The 15399-nt window shown below is 35.1% G+C and overlaps 1 protein-coding gene across 1 annotated transcript; it reads left to right on the top strand.

Annotated features, from left to right (window-relative positions):
• The first annotated feature begins 383 nt into the window (after positions 1-383).
• LOC114188679 (separase) lies at positions 384-15149 on the top strand. Its single transcript, XM_028077269.1, has 27 exons — positions 384-1099; positions 2146-2323; positions 2400-2495; positions 2721-2855; positions 2951-3417; positions 3614-3722; positions 3877-4002; positions 4665-4925; positions 5033-5149; positions 5326-5547; positions 5628-5738; positions 6070-6213; positions 6301-6666; positions 6749-6838; positions 7881-8144; positions 8240-8363; positions 8469-9245; positions 9566-9803; positions 10428-10530; positions 11006-11179; positions 11964-12019; positions 12118-12347; positions 12449-12683; positions 12938-13343; positions 13800-14039; positions 14167-14254; positions 14341-15149. Exons 1-27 carry the CDS (start codon positions 486-488, stop codon positions 14850-14852), a joined length of 6483 nt encoding a protein of 2160 aa, XP_027933070.1. The 5' UTR covers positions 384-485; the 3' UTR covers positions 14853-15149.
• Positions 15150-15399: the final 250 nt, after the last annotated feature.

Below are 15399 nucleotides of genomic sequence, written 5' to 3'. Positions count from 1 at the left end.
TTAAATTGATAAAAATTTTGATGAGAGATTAATTCTAAATTTTAGGAAAACTTGAGAGACAAAAATATATTTAATCATATTTTTTCTTACAATTTCTACGAGTAATCTTTTTCTTAAATTGGGTTTTTGAAACTTTAATCAAATACCTTCGTTCTCTGTTTGAATTTCCCACTTTAATGATTATTAATTTAACACTGTTGCTAATAAAAACTAAAACAACTAAAAGAGAAATATGAAAGATACAAAATAAAAAATGGAACGTTTACAAAATTTTCAGAAAATAGCGTAAAAATTACTCTTGAAAATAGCGTAAAAATTACTCTTAATATTATGTTTTCCTTAAAAGAAAGAAAGACCGTTATATATGATGCTCCGTCCATCTCCGAAGTTTGAAATAAAAGAGGAAGAGCGTGTTTTTGGCGCCTTGTAAATTAGCTCAGACTCCTTCTCTGCGGTTCTTGAATCTATTCTTTCACTCTCTTCCCATGGCTGCTCCGTCCGAATCATCTCTCATTTCGAAGCTTCAGTCCTCCGATTCCTCCGGCATCCACGCCCTAGTCTCCGATTACCTCCGTCCCATAGCAGATCTCAAACCAACAAAGAAATCCAAACCCGACCCAACCCTAATTCGCTCCCTCGCCAAGCGCTTCCTCTCCTTCCTCAACTCTTCTCTATCCATCCTCCCCAAACGCCTCCCGGAGCTTTCCAAGTCCAACGACGCCGTTTTGCTACACGAACTGCTCCGCGTTTACAGGCTCTGCCTCGATTGCTTGGACACCGTCGCTTCTCAGTTGGCTTCCAAGCCATTCTCCGTCGAATTCCAGAGACTTCGCTTGATGCACTGCCTCGAGTCCTGCGCACTCTTCGCCGAAGCCGAAGTCGAGGGTTTGGGAGTTCTTGAGAGGCTTCGACCGCCGAAGAGGAAGGGCAAGCTTCTCCCTGAAATAGACAAGGGCGGCGGAGGCAGTAAAGACTTATGTTCGTTGGTAGTTGACATTGCCGTGAGCCTCGTGAGGTGTGCATCCGCGGGTTTGGCTAAAGAAGATGGCGATTTCAAGAAGGTGCTTCAGTTGGTGGAGGAAGTAGTTCCTTGGCTCAAGTACGTTCCACTGTTATTGTTTCCATTGCTGCCTATAATTTTTTTGCTCTGCTTCTTTTTGTGTGTGTGTTTTATAGTGTATATTTCGGTTGCTATAGTTTAACCTGTGAATACGTGGACTCTTAGTTTGCTCTGACACCAGGAACTCTGGATTAAGCATGTCTTGGACTCCTTCTTACTCAGCCAGTGTCACACTCAGTAATCAGTTTTGCTAGCTGTCTAACTGGCAAAAGTGGTCTGGTGTGCATATCTGAACCCTGTAAATAGTTGTTAGAAACATTTGAATTGAACCAAATTGATATTGAATTGAATTGCTTTAAAAAAATTGATTTGTTTAAAATAAAAAAATGAACTTAATTATTTTATTTAGTTTTAAAAATTTTAATTACTCTTACATAAGTCTGCTTAAATTGAACTATAACTTGTGATATTTGAAAATGTACTTCAAAAAGGGATGTTTACTGGTAATAATCTAAATAATCCATAGCAATTAATATAGTTCAAGCAATTTCATGTAGTTCAATTTAGTTTAGTTCACTCAAACCATGCTATAGTCCAGTTCAATTCACTTAAACCGTTATACAATTAAATTTGGCTCTCTCAAACCACTTTTAAAGTTTGGTTCAGTTTTATAATAGTTCAGCTCAATTCATGCACTTTGTCTATCCATAGAAAATATCGATAGAGTTCCCCAATTGTACCTGTTTAACATCCAGAAAGTTAGAGAATAGCTATCTTGGTTTCTCTTGTTGTACTTTCTCATTTACTTTTATTCTGTTCTTCTTTACTTGTGACTTCCAAACTGTGGTTGTGCCCAAATATGATGTCAAGTATCCCAGGGAGACACCTTACATGAAGAAGCCAGTGCTTGTCTCAAGCTTTGTTTTGTCTGTCAGCTGTCTTTAAATTCTGAGTTGTATTTTATTTTCAATTTTCAAAATGCTCCAACATAGAGTTTAGTTTGGGTTAGTCTTGTTTTTGCCACAATTACCATTTTGTAACTAGTAAGCTATTGAGTTGCCTATTTATACAACTTATTGTTTCAGGGAATTGGATTCTAACTCATATGAGAAGTTGCACAGGATGTTAGTAATTCATCTGGGTAAGTGTAGTTTAAATTTACTGGGGAGGATGCCATTTCCGGATAGGGAATTGGTGATGTTGTTTTGCTGTACGACATTGACTGAATATGTGAAGTCTCCAGTCAAAGATCAAGTCTACAAGGTAATGTAGGCCTCTACTTTTGGATATATGCATCAACAAATTTTTTACCTCCACCTTCATGAAATGTTAATTGCAGATTGCTCACAGGATGTGTTCTTCATTGTTCGCATTGCGGGATTGTAATTCCTTGTATATCATGGACATATTGGATTGCATCGTTCTTGAGTGCAAGGTACCCATTACCACATATTCTACTCAGGGTGCTAGATATTCTATCATTTGTATATTACATATATTTAGATGTTTTACTGGGCTTCTTTTGTTTATTTTTTGTTTTTTTTATTTATAGGGTTAAATTTTTTTAAAAGCTTGTTTTCCATCTGAATAATAAAGTTGCTATTTTCTTGTTGGAGCCCTTTATTCATGCTATATTCATCTATTATATTTATCCTTTCAGGTTGAGGAAGGAAACACAGGGACAGAATTTGCTGAACTTGTTTATTACTGTGTGAATAAATGTCAAACTGCAAATGCTAGTTTTTGTTGTGCATTTGCAGCGTATTTGAACAAAATAGCAGAACATTTCAAACAGGTATTCTTCTACCAAGATTTCTCTTGTGTATGCTTTTCAATTACAATGCTATTCTCCACATTCTGTATTCCACTTTGATTGAAGTAGCTGGGCAGGTTATGACACCCATTAATTCAATACTGAGGCTTTATGCTGCTGGATTGCTCCTTGTTAGTTGTAATTTAAGGTCCAGAACTGGAGATCTTGCATCACCTGGCAGTGCAGAATTTGGGTGTTTGCTTGGAACTTTACTTGAAAACAAGAAAATACTTCAGAAGTCACCATCATTGCTTGGTTCCTTGCGTATTTGCAGCAAAAGAAATTGTATGTCGTCCAGCGTGGAAGATCAATGCCTAGCTGGTATCCCGTGGACACCATCGGGTTTCAATAGTCAGGCTTCGATGACTTACAAGTCAGTTTATGTAGAGGCATTGAAATTTCTATGCCAACCACTTGCTAAATCAATTAATTCAGAAAGGAAACAATTAGTTTCTGAAGTGGACGATGCTTCAGATATGACTATTATGTCCACTGTTCAAGATGCATTCCATACATTTTGTCATCTTATACTTTCTAGTACAAGGTATAGTATATCCAGTGAACTTTTCTCTTCTTTTACACTAATTTTCTTGTGATACTAATAATTAAGAGTAGTTTCTAAGTTCTTTTTTTGTTATTTTGATTTTATAGAAAATAAGATATCTTAACAGGTTAGGAATAATTTCACACTGTATTGTTTTCTATGTCAATGTCTAATTTCCACTTCTTGTTGGCTGCAGCTTCGTGCCTAAAAACAATGGAGATGGATTTGATGAAAGGAACAAAACAGTGCTTAATGTAGTTGTAGCCGCCTTCACCCTTTCCATTAGAACCAATCTTAAAGTCGAGGTTCTTCTTGTTACCCTGAAATGGTCATATTTTTACTACAATTGTTTTTCAACTAAACAATAAGATGTTCAATTTCTGAAACTATCAGCAGAGCGTCAGAATATTATTGGATCTTGTGTTATAACGGCTAAATAGCTTTTTGTTGGTGTTTCAGGAGAGCAAGCAATTAATTAAGCAGATCATTGCTAGCAAATGGATTGAAACAGAAGGAATAAATTATGTAATTGCTTGTCTCTACAATATTGCTGTAGTTTTGTACAGAAACAGGCAACTAGAAAAGGTATTTCATTCCCCTTTTTTGTTAAAATATTCCATTTAATGATATAATATATCACAAACGTATATTTGCTTCTTGAGATGTTTCCACAAGGAATTCATGTATTCATGTGCTCTTGGTCACAGATTTGGAAAACCAAAATTGTAGAAGAGATATTGTACCAGAAGCTTTATGACTTGATGGAAGCTTTTAGCTGTCAATCAGACCACTGAATTATAGATAAATAAATTCCTTGAATCTTATTTGATACATCATGATTGTTTTACCCTGAAAGCTTAAGATATTTACTAAGGGTTCATGTATTTTGATTTTCTTAACTCTACCATACCTACTTTACAAGGCCACTAGGGTTGAAATGAAGCAAACAACTCACTCTGTTACTTGTGCTAAAGGTGCACTCTACTTTGAACTGAATCAAAGAACTACTTGCTAGGACACAATGATTTTCAAATTTCCATTGGTTTCAAGAAATAGAAATGCAGCAATTAAAAATGTGTGAAAAAGTGTTTCTATCTATGTGGAAACATGCATAAACTGTAAAATTACCAGCAGCCATTTGAGATTTCTATTTTCTTACCATTGATTTTGACTCTGGAAAATTAAAGAAATACAAATATTTAGGTTTCAGTGCTTTACTTTCGTTTCTGTCTGACATATCACTGCAGGCTTCAAAGGTGCTAAACTTATGCTGTAAAGCTTCATGGCTCTGTATTAAGTATCATTGTGCTAACCTGTCAGAAGGTACTTTGAAGGATTTTGTAATGGAGGCTTGCACCAGAAGTGCTCTTCTTTTAGATATTATGTATGATGTCAACAATGTAAAGATAAACAAAAAGGTGATTGAGATCCTTAAAAACTGGTTCGCTGCTAATGATTTGCTTGAGAGGCTTCCAGCTCCAATACCTGTTGTAAAGCAGTGGGTGAAGGTAACATTTTTGAAGTATTTACTGTTAAGTAATTTGGAAGGTTCCCATTTCAGTTCAACTTTACTTTTTTAGTCTCACATTGTTTTGGTATTGGTAATGGTATGCAGATAGAATGTAAACGTGCTACGCAGGTGGGTGAGAGAATTGATTCTCCCAGCTTGTATTGCATACTATCATCTTCTATGCGATTGTCAAAGAGGAATATTGCCATGATCTTGGAGCAGGTTCAGTCTGTGTATATACATATATATATATATATATATATATATATATATATATATATATATATATATATTTCCTTCATACAGAATTTTCATCATATTTTGCTGCTATTTGTTTAAATTTATGCGTATTTGCCCTGTTTATCAGTTGTCTTTTTTTATTCTTATTGCCTGATTAGGAGCTTACTGCATATGAGGAGATGAGTTTTAAATACTCCGAAATATGTCAGAAAATGCAAATGAAAATCACGGGTATTCTTCTGCAAGACATATATATCACTCCAGATAGTCGTTTTCAAATGGCACAAATTCTAGTTAGAAAGGGAAAGGCAATCAGGGTTAGGGGCATGAGTGGTCTCAAGGAATGCATCCAGTGTCTGTCAGAAGCAATAACTATTATGGTAAGCCTTTTGGTTCTTCTGTTTTCCCTCAAACATCTAATCTCTCTTGCCTTTAATATGATGTAATTTCTCTTCAACAGAGGGAGATTTCTGGTGACATATGTACTGATAGTAATTCCATTCATCATCAATTGTGTGTGACATATTGCTTGCGTGCAATATGTACACAGGAAGCTGAATCTAATTCGAAGGTACCAAAAATATGCTTATAACTTTCACTGTCAATAAAGTATTCATATTTTCTTTAAGATGGACAGCTATCATTGACAATGTCATGATCATTTAGTGATGTTAAATTCAACAGCTTCCTTATTAAGACTTAGCTTGGTTTCTTTTATTATGTTGAGGGATGGGGCTGGTTTGCACCATTAATGTTTTTTCCTTTTCTTTTGCTTATATTTTCTTATTGTTGTAAAGGGAATTTCTTATGCTAATGCTTTGCAATAATTTTTTTTTTCTTTTTCTACCTTAATACATTTCTTTTATTGACAAAAAGCTTATCTTGGTTTATACACCAAGCAGCAAATCTTTGAAGATGTCAAGGCTGCTTTGGATCTATGGTTGAGTACATCACATCTTAATCACTTAGAAGAGGGAGATTGTTCTACATTATCTGACAGTTTAATGATTCTATTCTATAACATCGTTGATTTACTACAATTGAAGGTCTGCTTCCCTTTAATCATTTTGGTTTCTGTAATTTTTGTGTAAGATTTATAGTCACGGTTTCTTATTTTCATGGCATATCTTCAGGGTTTCATGGAACTGTTCAATGATGCATATCGACTGCTGATTAAAATGTTTAAATGGAAGAATGTTCCAATTGAAAAGTGGTTGACGTTAATGTGGGAAAGTAGATATCTACGTCATGCTCTCTGTGTTTCACCTGTTAGTGAGGAGTTCATCTTGAACTCATTGGATGAGTTCAGAGAACTTTCAGATATTAATTTCTGGATACGTTATCTTCAGGGAAATCAATCATCATTGATAGGGTTTCAGCAGAATTTTTCTTTCTTATTTGCCAGCTCTCATAGGAATACATGCAGTCATGAGAGCTCTTTTCAAACAGACATCACAGTTGAGGAAGTTCAAAAAACAGCTCTTGATCTGATTTCAAATGTAAGCTCATTTTAAGACAGAACTTATCACAATTTCCTTTTATCCAAAATCATCACTCTGTACTCTATTAATCTTCTGCCAGGTTCCTGTCCCAAGTCATTCTACATTTCTTGCCGGGTGTCTTTTTTATGATTTGTGCCCAAGACTTGTTGCAAATGGACACTTAATAGAGGTAAGTTGTATTAGTTCTTATTTCAATTCTTATGTTACGGATAACCAGGCCCTTAACTTCTAAACTAAAGACAAGTGATATTTGAAGCATGTTCTTGATTGTCCTAAGTAGTACTGTTTGTGTAAAGGATTACAAGAGTGATGAATTTGTAATTGATTTTGAACTCTTGATGTTCATGTTTCTAACTAAATTGGGTTGGACTTAGATGCGATAACTTGTGTCCCTAAGGTTCACTTGATTGAGTACATCAATAGTGAAGATGTATTCAGACTAGGTAAAGTGGAGATTGTTGAATATAAAGAAAATAGGGTTTGAGATTAATCTCCCTTGTGTATAAATCACACATAAAGTAATCTACTTATAATAGAGAGAGGTACAACTAAAAAGAATAATTGAAAATAAATAGAGTAAATAGAAGATATTGTTTGATATTGTAATTAACAATATCTAACAATATCTAACAGAGATGAATATAAGAATGTAAAAGAATACTATGTCCATTTACATGATTATAGTCTAAATAGATCTTAATTCTTTAAAAACAAAGCATAACAATTTTTGAACTTCAGAAATATTTGTCTGTTGGCTGTGGAAATATGTTGTCTGCTTTTCCAATCAAACTTTCCTTCTTGAAAGGACTCTTGGTTTCCTCAGTCGTTACAAGTCATGCTATTTCCATTTGTTGTTTGTAATAGACAGGATATGATAGGAACAATTGTCAATTAAATGAATATTTTAGGTAGTAATTGAATATAAAAGGTTGGTACCATAGATTAAAACATCGCATGTAATATAGAGGTTATCAAGTTTTTTACACAACACACACACACACACACTTAGAGATAAGAAAAAGTTAATTTGGAGGGAAAGTTGCCCAATTTTAATCATTGCATTCTGAAAGATCTTGTTAGAGGTATGGTGCTTACAGAAGACCTACCAATGAAACAAATTTTGGTATTTTTTTTTTTAAATATATGCCTTTTTTTAAACTTACATTGTTTCTCCAAACTTACAGTTATTTTTTTCTTTGAAAATGTATTAGGCTCTTTCCTCTGCAAAAGAAGCTCATAGATTATTTGCTAAACTCTTCCAAAGAAAGTTTGCACATAATGTTCAGATGCAGAATGAAGAGCACCATGTAATAGTTGATTCCTCAAAGAATATTATAGATAGTGTTGAGAATATTGGATTAAACTTATCAGCTGTGAGCGAAATTTTTCTATTTGATTCTATATCATGGGACTTGAAAGACAGTTATCTTAGTGCATGGAAAGTTATGCAGTGTTATCTTGAGAGCACACTTCAGGTTTGATTTCTATCCCATAGTCCTCATATATGACATTAAACATGTTTAGACAAGGCCTGTAATGCATCTTATTTCAACAACGTTTGTGCTTGCAGGTAGGAATCATCCATGAAATGATTGGAGATGGAGCTGAGGCTGAAACCTATCTTAAGTGGGGGAAAGCCATATCCTGTTCACTAAATCTGCCTTTGTTTACAGTTGCTTTCTCTTCCTCTTTAGGTATAAAAATTACTTTTGCATTTTTTCTCTCTGATTGGATTGATATGCTTCCATTCATTGGATGGTATGAAATTGATTTGCCGTTTCTGTGGTGTGTTTTACCAGGAAAACTATACATTAAGAAAACACATTGGGATTTAGCAGAAGAGGAACTTCGAAGTGCTGAACAGATTTTAAAGGAAAGTAGCACATCATTTTGTTGCTCAAAGTGTAAATTGAAGCTTGAAGTTACTCTGTATGAGTATTTTGGAGATTTATGTCAAAGTAAATTTGGCACCTGTGACGGGGTTATGTCTAAAGAGACTGCAAAAAATTGGTATATGTCAGCTCTGGATAAACTAAATCTTTCCGAGTGGAAAAATCCTCTTAGCTGTCCTGAAGACGGCAATGATGGAACTGCAACGGATACAAAATGTCCTGCTGGTAAGACTTGTACTTGTTTTATAATGAAAGAAGCCAGTGAAAATATAAATAAATCCATGAAAGCAGGGCGAGAAACCAGAAAGACAAAAAATGCTGCAAAGGTTTTACCAAAGGAACCACACTTAGTGGTTCAGAACAACACTAGGGTAACTCGTTCTAGATATCGATCTTCTCAAAGTGAAGATACAAGCATTTACAGGAAGTCAGAAGTACGTGAAACTCTCCAGGAGAATCATGTTTCTTATTCATCTGAGGTACTTAGTAAAAATGGGTCAGTTTTGAGCAAGACAGATTGTCCCTTTAATTCAAGGTGTCCAACAACTTGTGTTCTCTCGAAAATGAGGTGTTGGTACTGTCTTCCATCTGAAGTTGTAAAATCTTGTTTACTAAATGATTTTATTAATCTTAAGTGGGAGTTTGTCCGGAGGCAACTTTCAATGAAGCTACTCAGCCGAGTAGGTATGATTGCCCTTTCACATTTTCTGCTTTATTCAGCTGCTGAGTAAATTCAAGTATCATTCAGTTGACATCTAAATACGATCCTTCTCATTTTATTTTCAAAACACTTGTAGTTTACATGGCATTTTTTTAGTAAGGTAAACTTCTAGAGAATATCCTTTCCCAAATTTGGACAATTTTTCATACTGAAATTTATTTGCATCCTTTGAAATTTACCAGTTTCCCAAATTTACCACTTTCTTGCTTGCACATTTAGGGCATTGTATTTATATTGGATAAAGTTGTTTGCTTCTTTAATTTCCTAATATGTTTCTTTACAGTGAAATGCTTTGCGTATCCTGGTCAAATTGATGAAACGCATAAATTTCTTCTTAGAAGCATATCAATTCTTGTCAGCAGAAACCCATTCCACCATGCGCTTTCATCTATTCCTCTAGATTATTTTAATCATTTGGTTGCAAGGGAGATCCCGGGAGATATATTTGCTATTGAACGCTCAGAAATAGTTCATGACATATGCTGGTATTCTTTGAAGAGCTATCATTCCAAGCTTGCAAGGTATTTGTCCCAATTAGTTTGGTTCGTACATGTACCTTCCTATTTTTCTATGAGAAAACAAATTTATGTGCATATTCATGTCCAAAATGTACTTTATCATTATCTTCCTGGATGTAGCTGTGACTGATTAACTGACAAATGTCACGTCTTTTTTTATGTGCTTTCTTTGAATGTTCATGTTGTTCACATGTATTTATAATCAGAATCAATGTCTTGCTTAAAAAGAGTACCCTCTCGATCAATAAGGAAATTTTAATTATAAGCTTGCTGCAATTGAAATTGTTGTGTGGTCATGGAACATTCTTAACTAAACTCCACTTTTTGCTGCTTATTCACTGTTAATGGTCTGACATTGCGTAGATTTCTCTAAAAGAGATCCTCCACTAGAATGCAGAGTTGAAGGAAAGTAAATGAATTACACTTTGATTAATAACTTGTCTATGAATATCGTATTAGAAAATGTTCCATTTTCTTAATATTCTGATCAGCCAGATCCTTCTGTTCTTAAGGAAGTGTTGATTGAACGTCATTGCTTGGTGTTTTGCTATACATGGTGCTCCTCTTGAAACATTGTCTTGCAAGGGGCTATTTTTTAACTCCTGACACTCTGATTTTGCCTTACAGGAACATTTTCTGTAATCTGTTGTCCATAAAGTTTGAAGACCTGGCTTCTTGGTTGATGGTAGCCTTTGTACTTTCTCGCGAGAGTCCTGTAATCTTTCAAAAGGTCATACATCTTTATCTTCCTATTATTGTTAAGGGACAATTTTCACTCTATTGTTTATTTGGACAGTTTCATGATCATGAATACTATCATTTTCTTGGTTGTAGATTCATAGTATTCCAGATTACTTGTCATGACTGTTTTTGAAACATGAAATAAAGTTGAAACCCTTGAAGTTCTTGACATCCCTTTTACAATGTTTACATTTGTGGTAGCTGAAATCCACATTCCATATTTACAATACTTTATTATTTATTCTCTTTCATGTTGATAATTGAAACTTAAGTAAATGCAATATTCGAGAACATTAGAAATTTGATATAACGTATCATGATATGCTTTATTTTCTGTAAAGCAGTTGCAGTATATTCTGGAGTGCAAATGTGTGTGGGGTTTCTTAATCCTGACTCTTTGTTACTTTCCTACCACCAATTGGGCAGGTTTATGACCTTTGTGTGCTGATGATACTCTGTGACAGGTGTCAAAATTACTTGCTGTGATGTGTGTAGTTTCTTCCATCAGCAAACAATTCTCTCTGTTGTCTTTTAGCAGAGTTTTGGGTGAAAATTATTGGTCTTCATATTTCCACCAAGCTTCAATTGGAACTCATCTTACTCATCAATTTCTTTCACATCCAACTGGGAGATGCAAGGTAGGCATATCTTGTCTATTAATATAAGGAATTTTATATATGCATTATGAACACTGACTTCTGAATAGAAGCACTGATTTTTGGTTTAGCAATTGGAAAATCCTGAATTTTGCACTCATTATTATTCAGTTTTTGCCGTACATTAGTAGCTATATGACATTTTTTATTTTATACTCATGTCTGTTACCCATGTGAACGGAGAAGCCATAAGGGACTACCTTCTGATTTCACATTTTTCATCCATTTTTTGGGGTATTCAACTAAGCCTAGACGGCAGAATGAACTCTCTAATGTTTGGGAAATCTGTGCTGTTATTTATTGATCCTAAAGAGTGATTTCTATTGGTCAACAATGCTTATGCTTTTTGTAGGAGCCACTGCAATCCCTTTTGGCATCCCTTTATTTGTGCTTTAGAAGGACCGGAGATTATATAACTTAGGATCATTTGACAACATGGTAGTTTTTGAAATAAGCCTGCAAGTAAATAGCATTTTAAAATAAGCCTCATGACAAGTGTAGTAGTTTTTGAAGAGCGAATTCTTTTATCACAGGCCTCTGAAAATGAGATTTAACGCAATGCTCATCCATAGATAATCCTAAACCCTAAACGTGCATTTGAACCTACAAATTATGCATTTCAGATCCCTGCACACTTCACACACTTGCATGAATTCTGATTGTTAGTACAACACAAACGTGTATAAGATTTATTGCTTGTTCAATGCTGTATTGTGCCTTTTGAAGCACAGTTCCTTAAATGTAAATAATATAAGTACAATTTCAGGGTTTACATGTTACGGGATCTTCTAGCATCAGGGAGTGCACATCTGACTTACTCAGGTAGCAGTTGTTCTTTTTGCACTGTAAAGCAAGCAAAGAATTGGTTGACATATAACTTGAAGCAATGATCTTGATGTCTTTGTTCCTTCCTGTTGCAGGCTCGTGCCTGATACCACTGTAGATCTTGCAGAATATGTGAAGAAGTTTTTGGCCGGTCTCCCATCAGCAACTATCATCAGTATAAGTTTGCTTGGGCATGATTATGTTAGTTTACTACAGGAATTGTTGCCTTATCCCACATGTGTTCAAGCATGGATGCTGGTGTCAAGACTGAGCTTTAAGAACGATCCTGTTGTAATGTTACTTCCACTTGATTGTATTTTACAAGGTATTTAGCTACTGTAAACACTGTACAACTCTGATATAAGTGTTAAGCTTATCCATTTTAACTGAACAAGGTAATTTAAAATTTTTCATCACCATCTTCAGATGAGGGTGATGTGAGTACTGGTTCGGGCAGCTTTTTGAACTGTGAGGAACATAGTGAAAAATGGCGTTGTCCATGGGGTTTTACAGTTGTTGATGATGTGGCTCCAGCATTCAAAACAATTTTAGAAGAAAACTACTTGTCAACAATATCTCCTTTTGAAGATACAACACTGAATAGGATGATATGGTGGAAGCGGAGAAAGAACCTTGATCACCGTCTTGATAAATTCCTGAGGTGTGTTCACTACATCGTGATTTCATAAGTTAATTTGCTTTCACTTTGATTTAGGAATGTACACTGCACATTCTGCAATCTTTTCTGTAGTTGAAACAGTATGTGCTCAATGCAACGCTTTGTCCATTCTTTATTAATGAACTCAAACTTTAAAATAGCACTGCTCACGTTGACATCATTGTCTTGGATGGTGGTAATCTTAAAGTTTTAAGAAATTAAATGTTATCTCTTGTGCTATTGTCATATCTCACTAGGAATCTTGAAGAGTCGTGGTTTGGTTCATGGAAATGTCTTCTTCTTGGAGAATGGGTGAACTGCAAAAATTATGACTTGGTGCTTGAGAATCTTGTGAATGATTTAAGATCTAAATGCAAATTGGATGCTAACGAGGGCCTTCTTAAAATTATTCTTGGAGGCTCTAAATATGTGTGTGATGGGAAAACATTGGTTTCTCAACTATGCTCGAAGAAAGACTGCTACATTGCTAAAGTAGGATATTGTGATGAAGCAAAAAAGGGGATATTGTTAAATGCCACCAATGGATTTGGAATGTCGTCTGAGGTTGCTTTTGAGCTGTTAAGCGAGGCATTAAATATGCTGGAAGTGGATGACTCTATGAACAGAGAACCTATAATTCTTGTGTTGGACCATGAGGTGCAGGTTAGTGAATTATTTCTGACTCGCTTACTATGTAGTTATGAATTAATTTTAAGCATTAAGGTCAACTATTTGATGTTCGATGGTACAGCAAATTAATAGAACTCTTCTATGGTTTTAAATTTATTTCAACTCTTGTGAATAGTTGAATATTTGTTTTTATTTCTTTAAAGATTTTATTAACTGAGATTTATGAGCTTACGTTTGACATTTGAAGCGGCAATATTTTCAACAGATTTGACCAAATTGTTTATTCTCAATTCTGTAATTTCTTATTTGCCAGTCCTTAACACATCTGCCAAGCGAAATTTGTGGCTCAGTTTTAAGAAAAACAATAGCTGCAAGCAAATGTCATTTTAACTTATGTTTTCAAAACTGAGCTATGTATGTATTCTTTGTTTTACCTGTTGTCTGATGTGTTTATTTTTACTATTGGCTTCAACAACTCTACTGAAACAGATGCTTCCTTGGGAAAACTTGCCCATTCTACGGAAACAGGAGGTTTATCGCATGCCTTCTGTGAGCTGCATTTCTGCTGTCCTTCACAAAGGCAGCGACAATAAGGAGCAAGTAGGAAGGAATTTAGTGCCCTTTCCTTTGATAGATCCACTGGATGCTTTTTATTTATTAAATCCAGATGGTGATCTTTGTGGCACTCAGACTGAGTTTGAGAATTATTTTAGAGACCAAAACCTGGAGGTAATGTAGAGTTTGAGTTTGATGAGACTACTAGTGAGGAAATATTGCACATTTTTTTATATCCCTGCTAATTCTTTTTTCTATTAGTCTACTTAATATGTTTTCTTTTATCTTTTGTTTTTTACAGGGAAAGGCTGGTTCGAGACCGACCATCAAAGAATTGGCTTCAGCACTGGAAAGTCATGACCTTTTCATATATTTTGGGCATGGAAGTGGTAACATGTTTTTCATAACACTTAGTATATGTGTAATTCCCTGTGGCTCCCTATATTTATATCACTAACTAAAAGTGTTTTTCCAGGAGCTCAGTACATTCCTAGGCAAGAGATTCAGAAACTAGATAAATGTGCTGCTACGCTTCTGATGGGGTGCAGTAGTGGTTCATTGACCTTACCTGGTCAATATGCACCCCAAGGCATTCCCCTGTCATATCTGCTGGCTGGTTCTCCGGCCATTGTTGGCAATCTATGGGAAGTGACAGACAAGGATATCGATCGATTTGGTAAGGCAATGTACGATGCATGGTTGAAAGAAAGATCAGATATGTCATCGGAATGCTGTCAATGCAACTTACTGTCTGAAGAATTTGAAGCCATGAACTTGAAGGGCTGCAAGGGTAGAGCAAAGAGGAAAGCTCCGCAGAAGAAATTACAGTTGGCCGAGAACCAGTCACCTAAGAACTGTGCTCACAGACGCAAAATTGGAGCTTTCATGGGTCAGGCCCGGGAAGTTTGCACTCTTCCTTTCTTGACAGGGGCATCTCCAGTATGTTATGGGGTTCCCACCGGAATTTGGAGGAAAAGGAACATTTAACCGGAGTCACCAATTCAACAGCATTTATATTTTTTAACTTTTATTTTTTATTTATTTTTTCTTGCCTCTTTATAGGGGGCATGCAAAGTGAGGCTTCATTATCTCTTCATTCATCTCTGTCGTTCCACACTCGAGAAGAGCAAAGGAGAATTGTATCCATGTGTAGGAGTTCAATTTGTATATATGTTCTGATAAATGAATGTTGTATACTTAACACTCGAACTATATGTTCTCATCTAATTTCTATTTTTACAATGATCACTCGAACTGCAGTTAAATAATAGTCGCATTGCAGTGTGTGTAACGGTAATAACAGTGTAACATAATGCATTAGTTCAACTTTCATGTTAACAGACAGACTAATAATAATGTCTCAAAGATGTCCATGCACTAAATAATCATTTTTCCTTTTAAAACGCATGAGATAATTTTAGGTTGAATGATTTAGTACATCAAATTTATTAGTTCAATTAGATAAAATATTTTTTACAGGATTATTTTCGTAATCTATGACTTTTTTTGTCCATTATATTCAACAATTTACTAA

This window comes from Vigna unguiculata, chromosome 6 (assembly GCF_004118075.2).
Source record: "Vigna unguiculata cultivar IT97K-499-35 chromosome 6, ASM411807v1, whole genome shotgun sequence".
NCBI classification, from domain to species: domain Eukaryota; kingdom Viridiplantae; phylum Streptophyta; class Magnoliopsida; order Fabales; family Fabaceae; genus Vigna; species Vigna unguiculata.
Note: the sequence above shows the minus strand (reverse complement) of the source record. Positions and strands in the feature narration are given on the sequence as shown.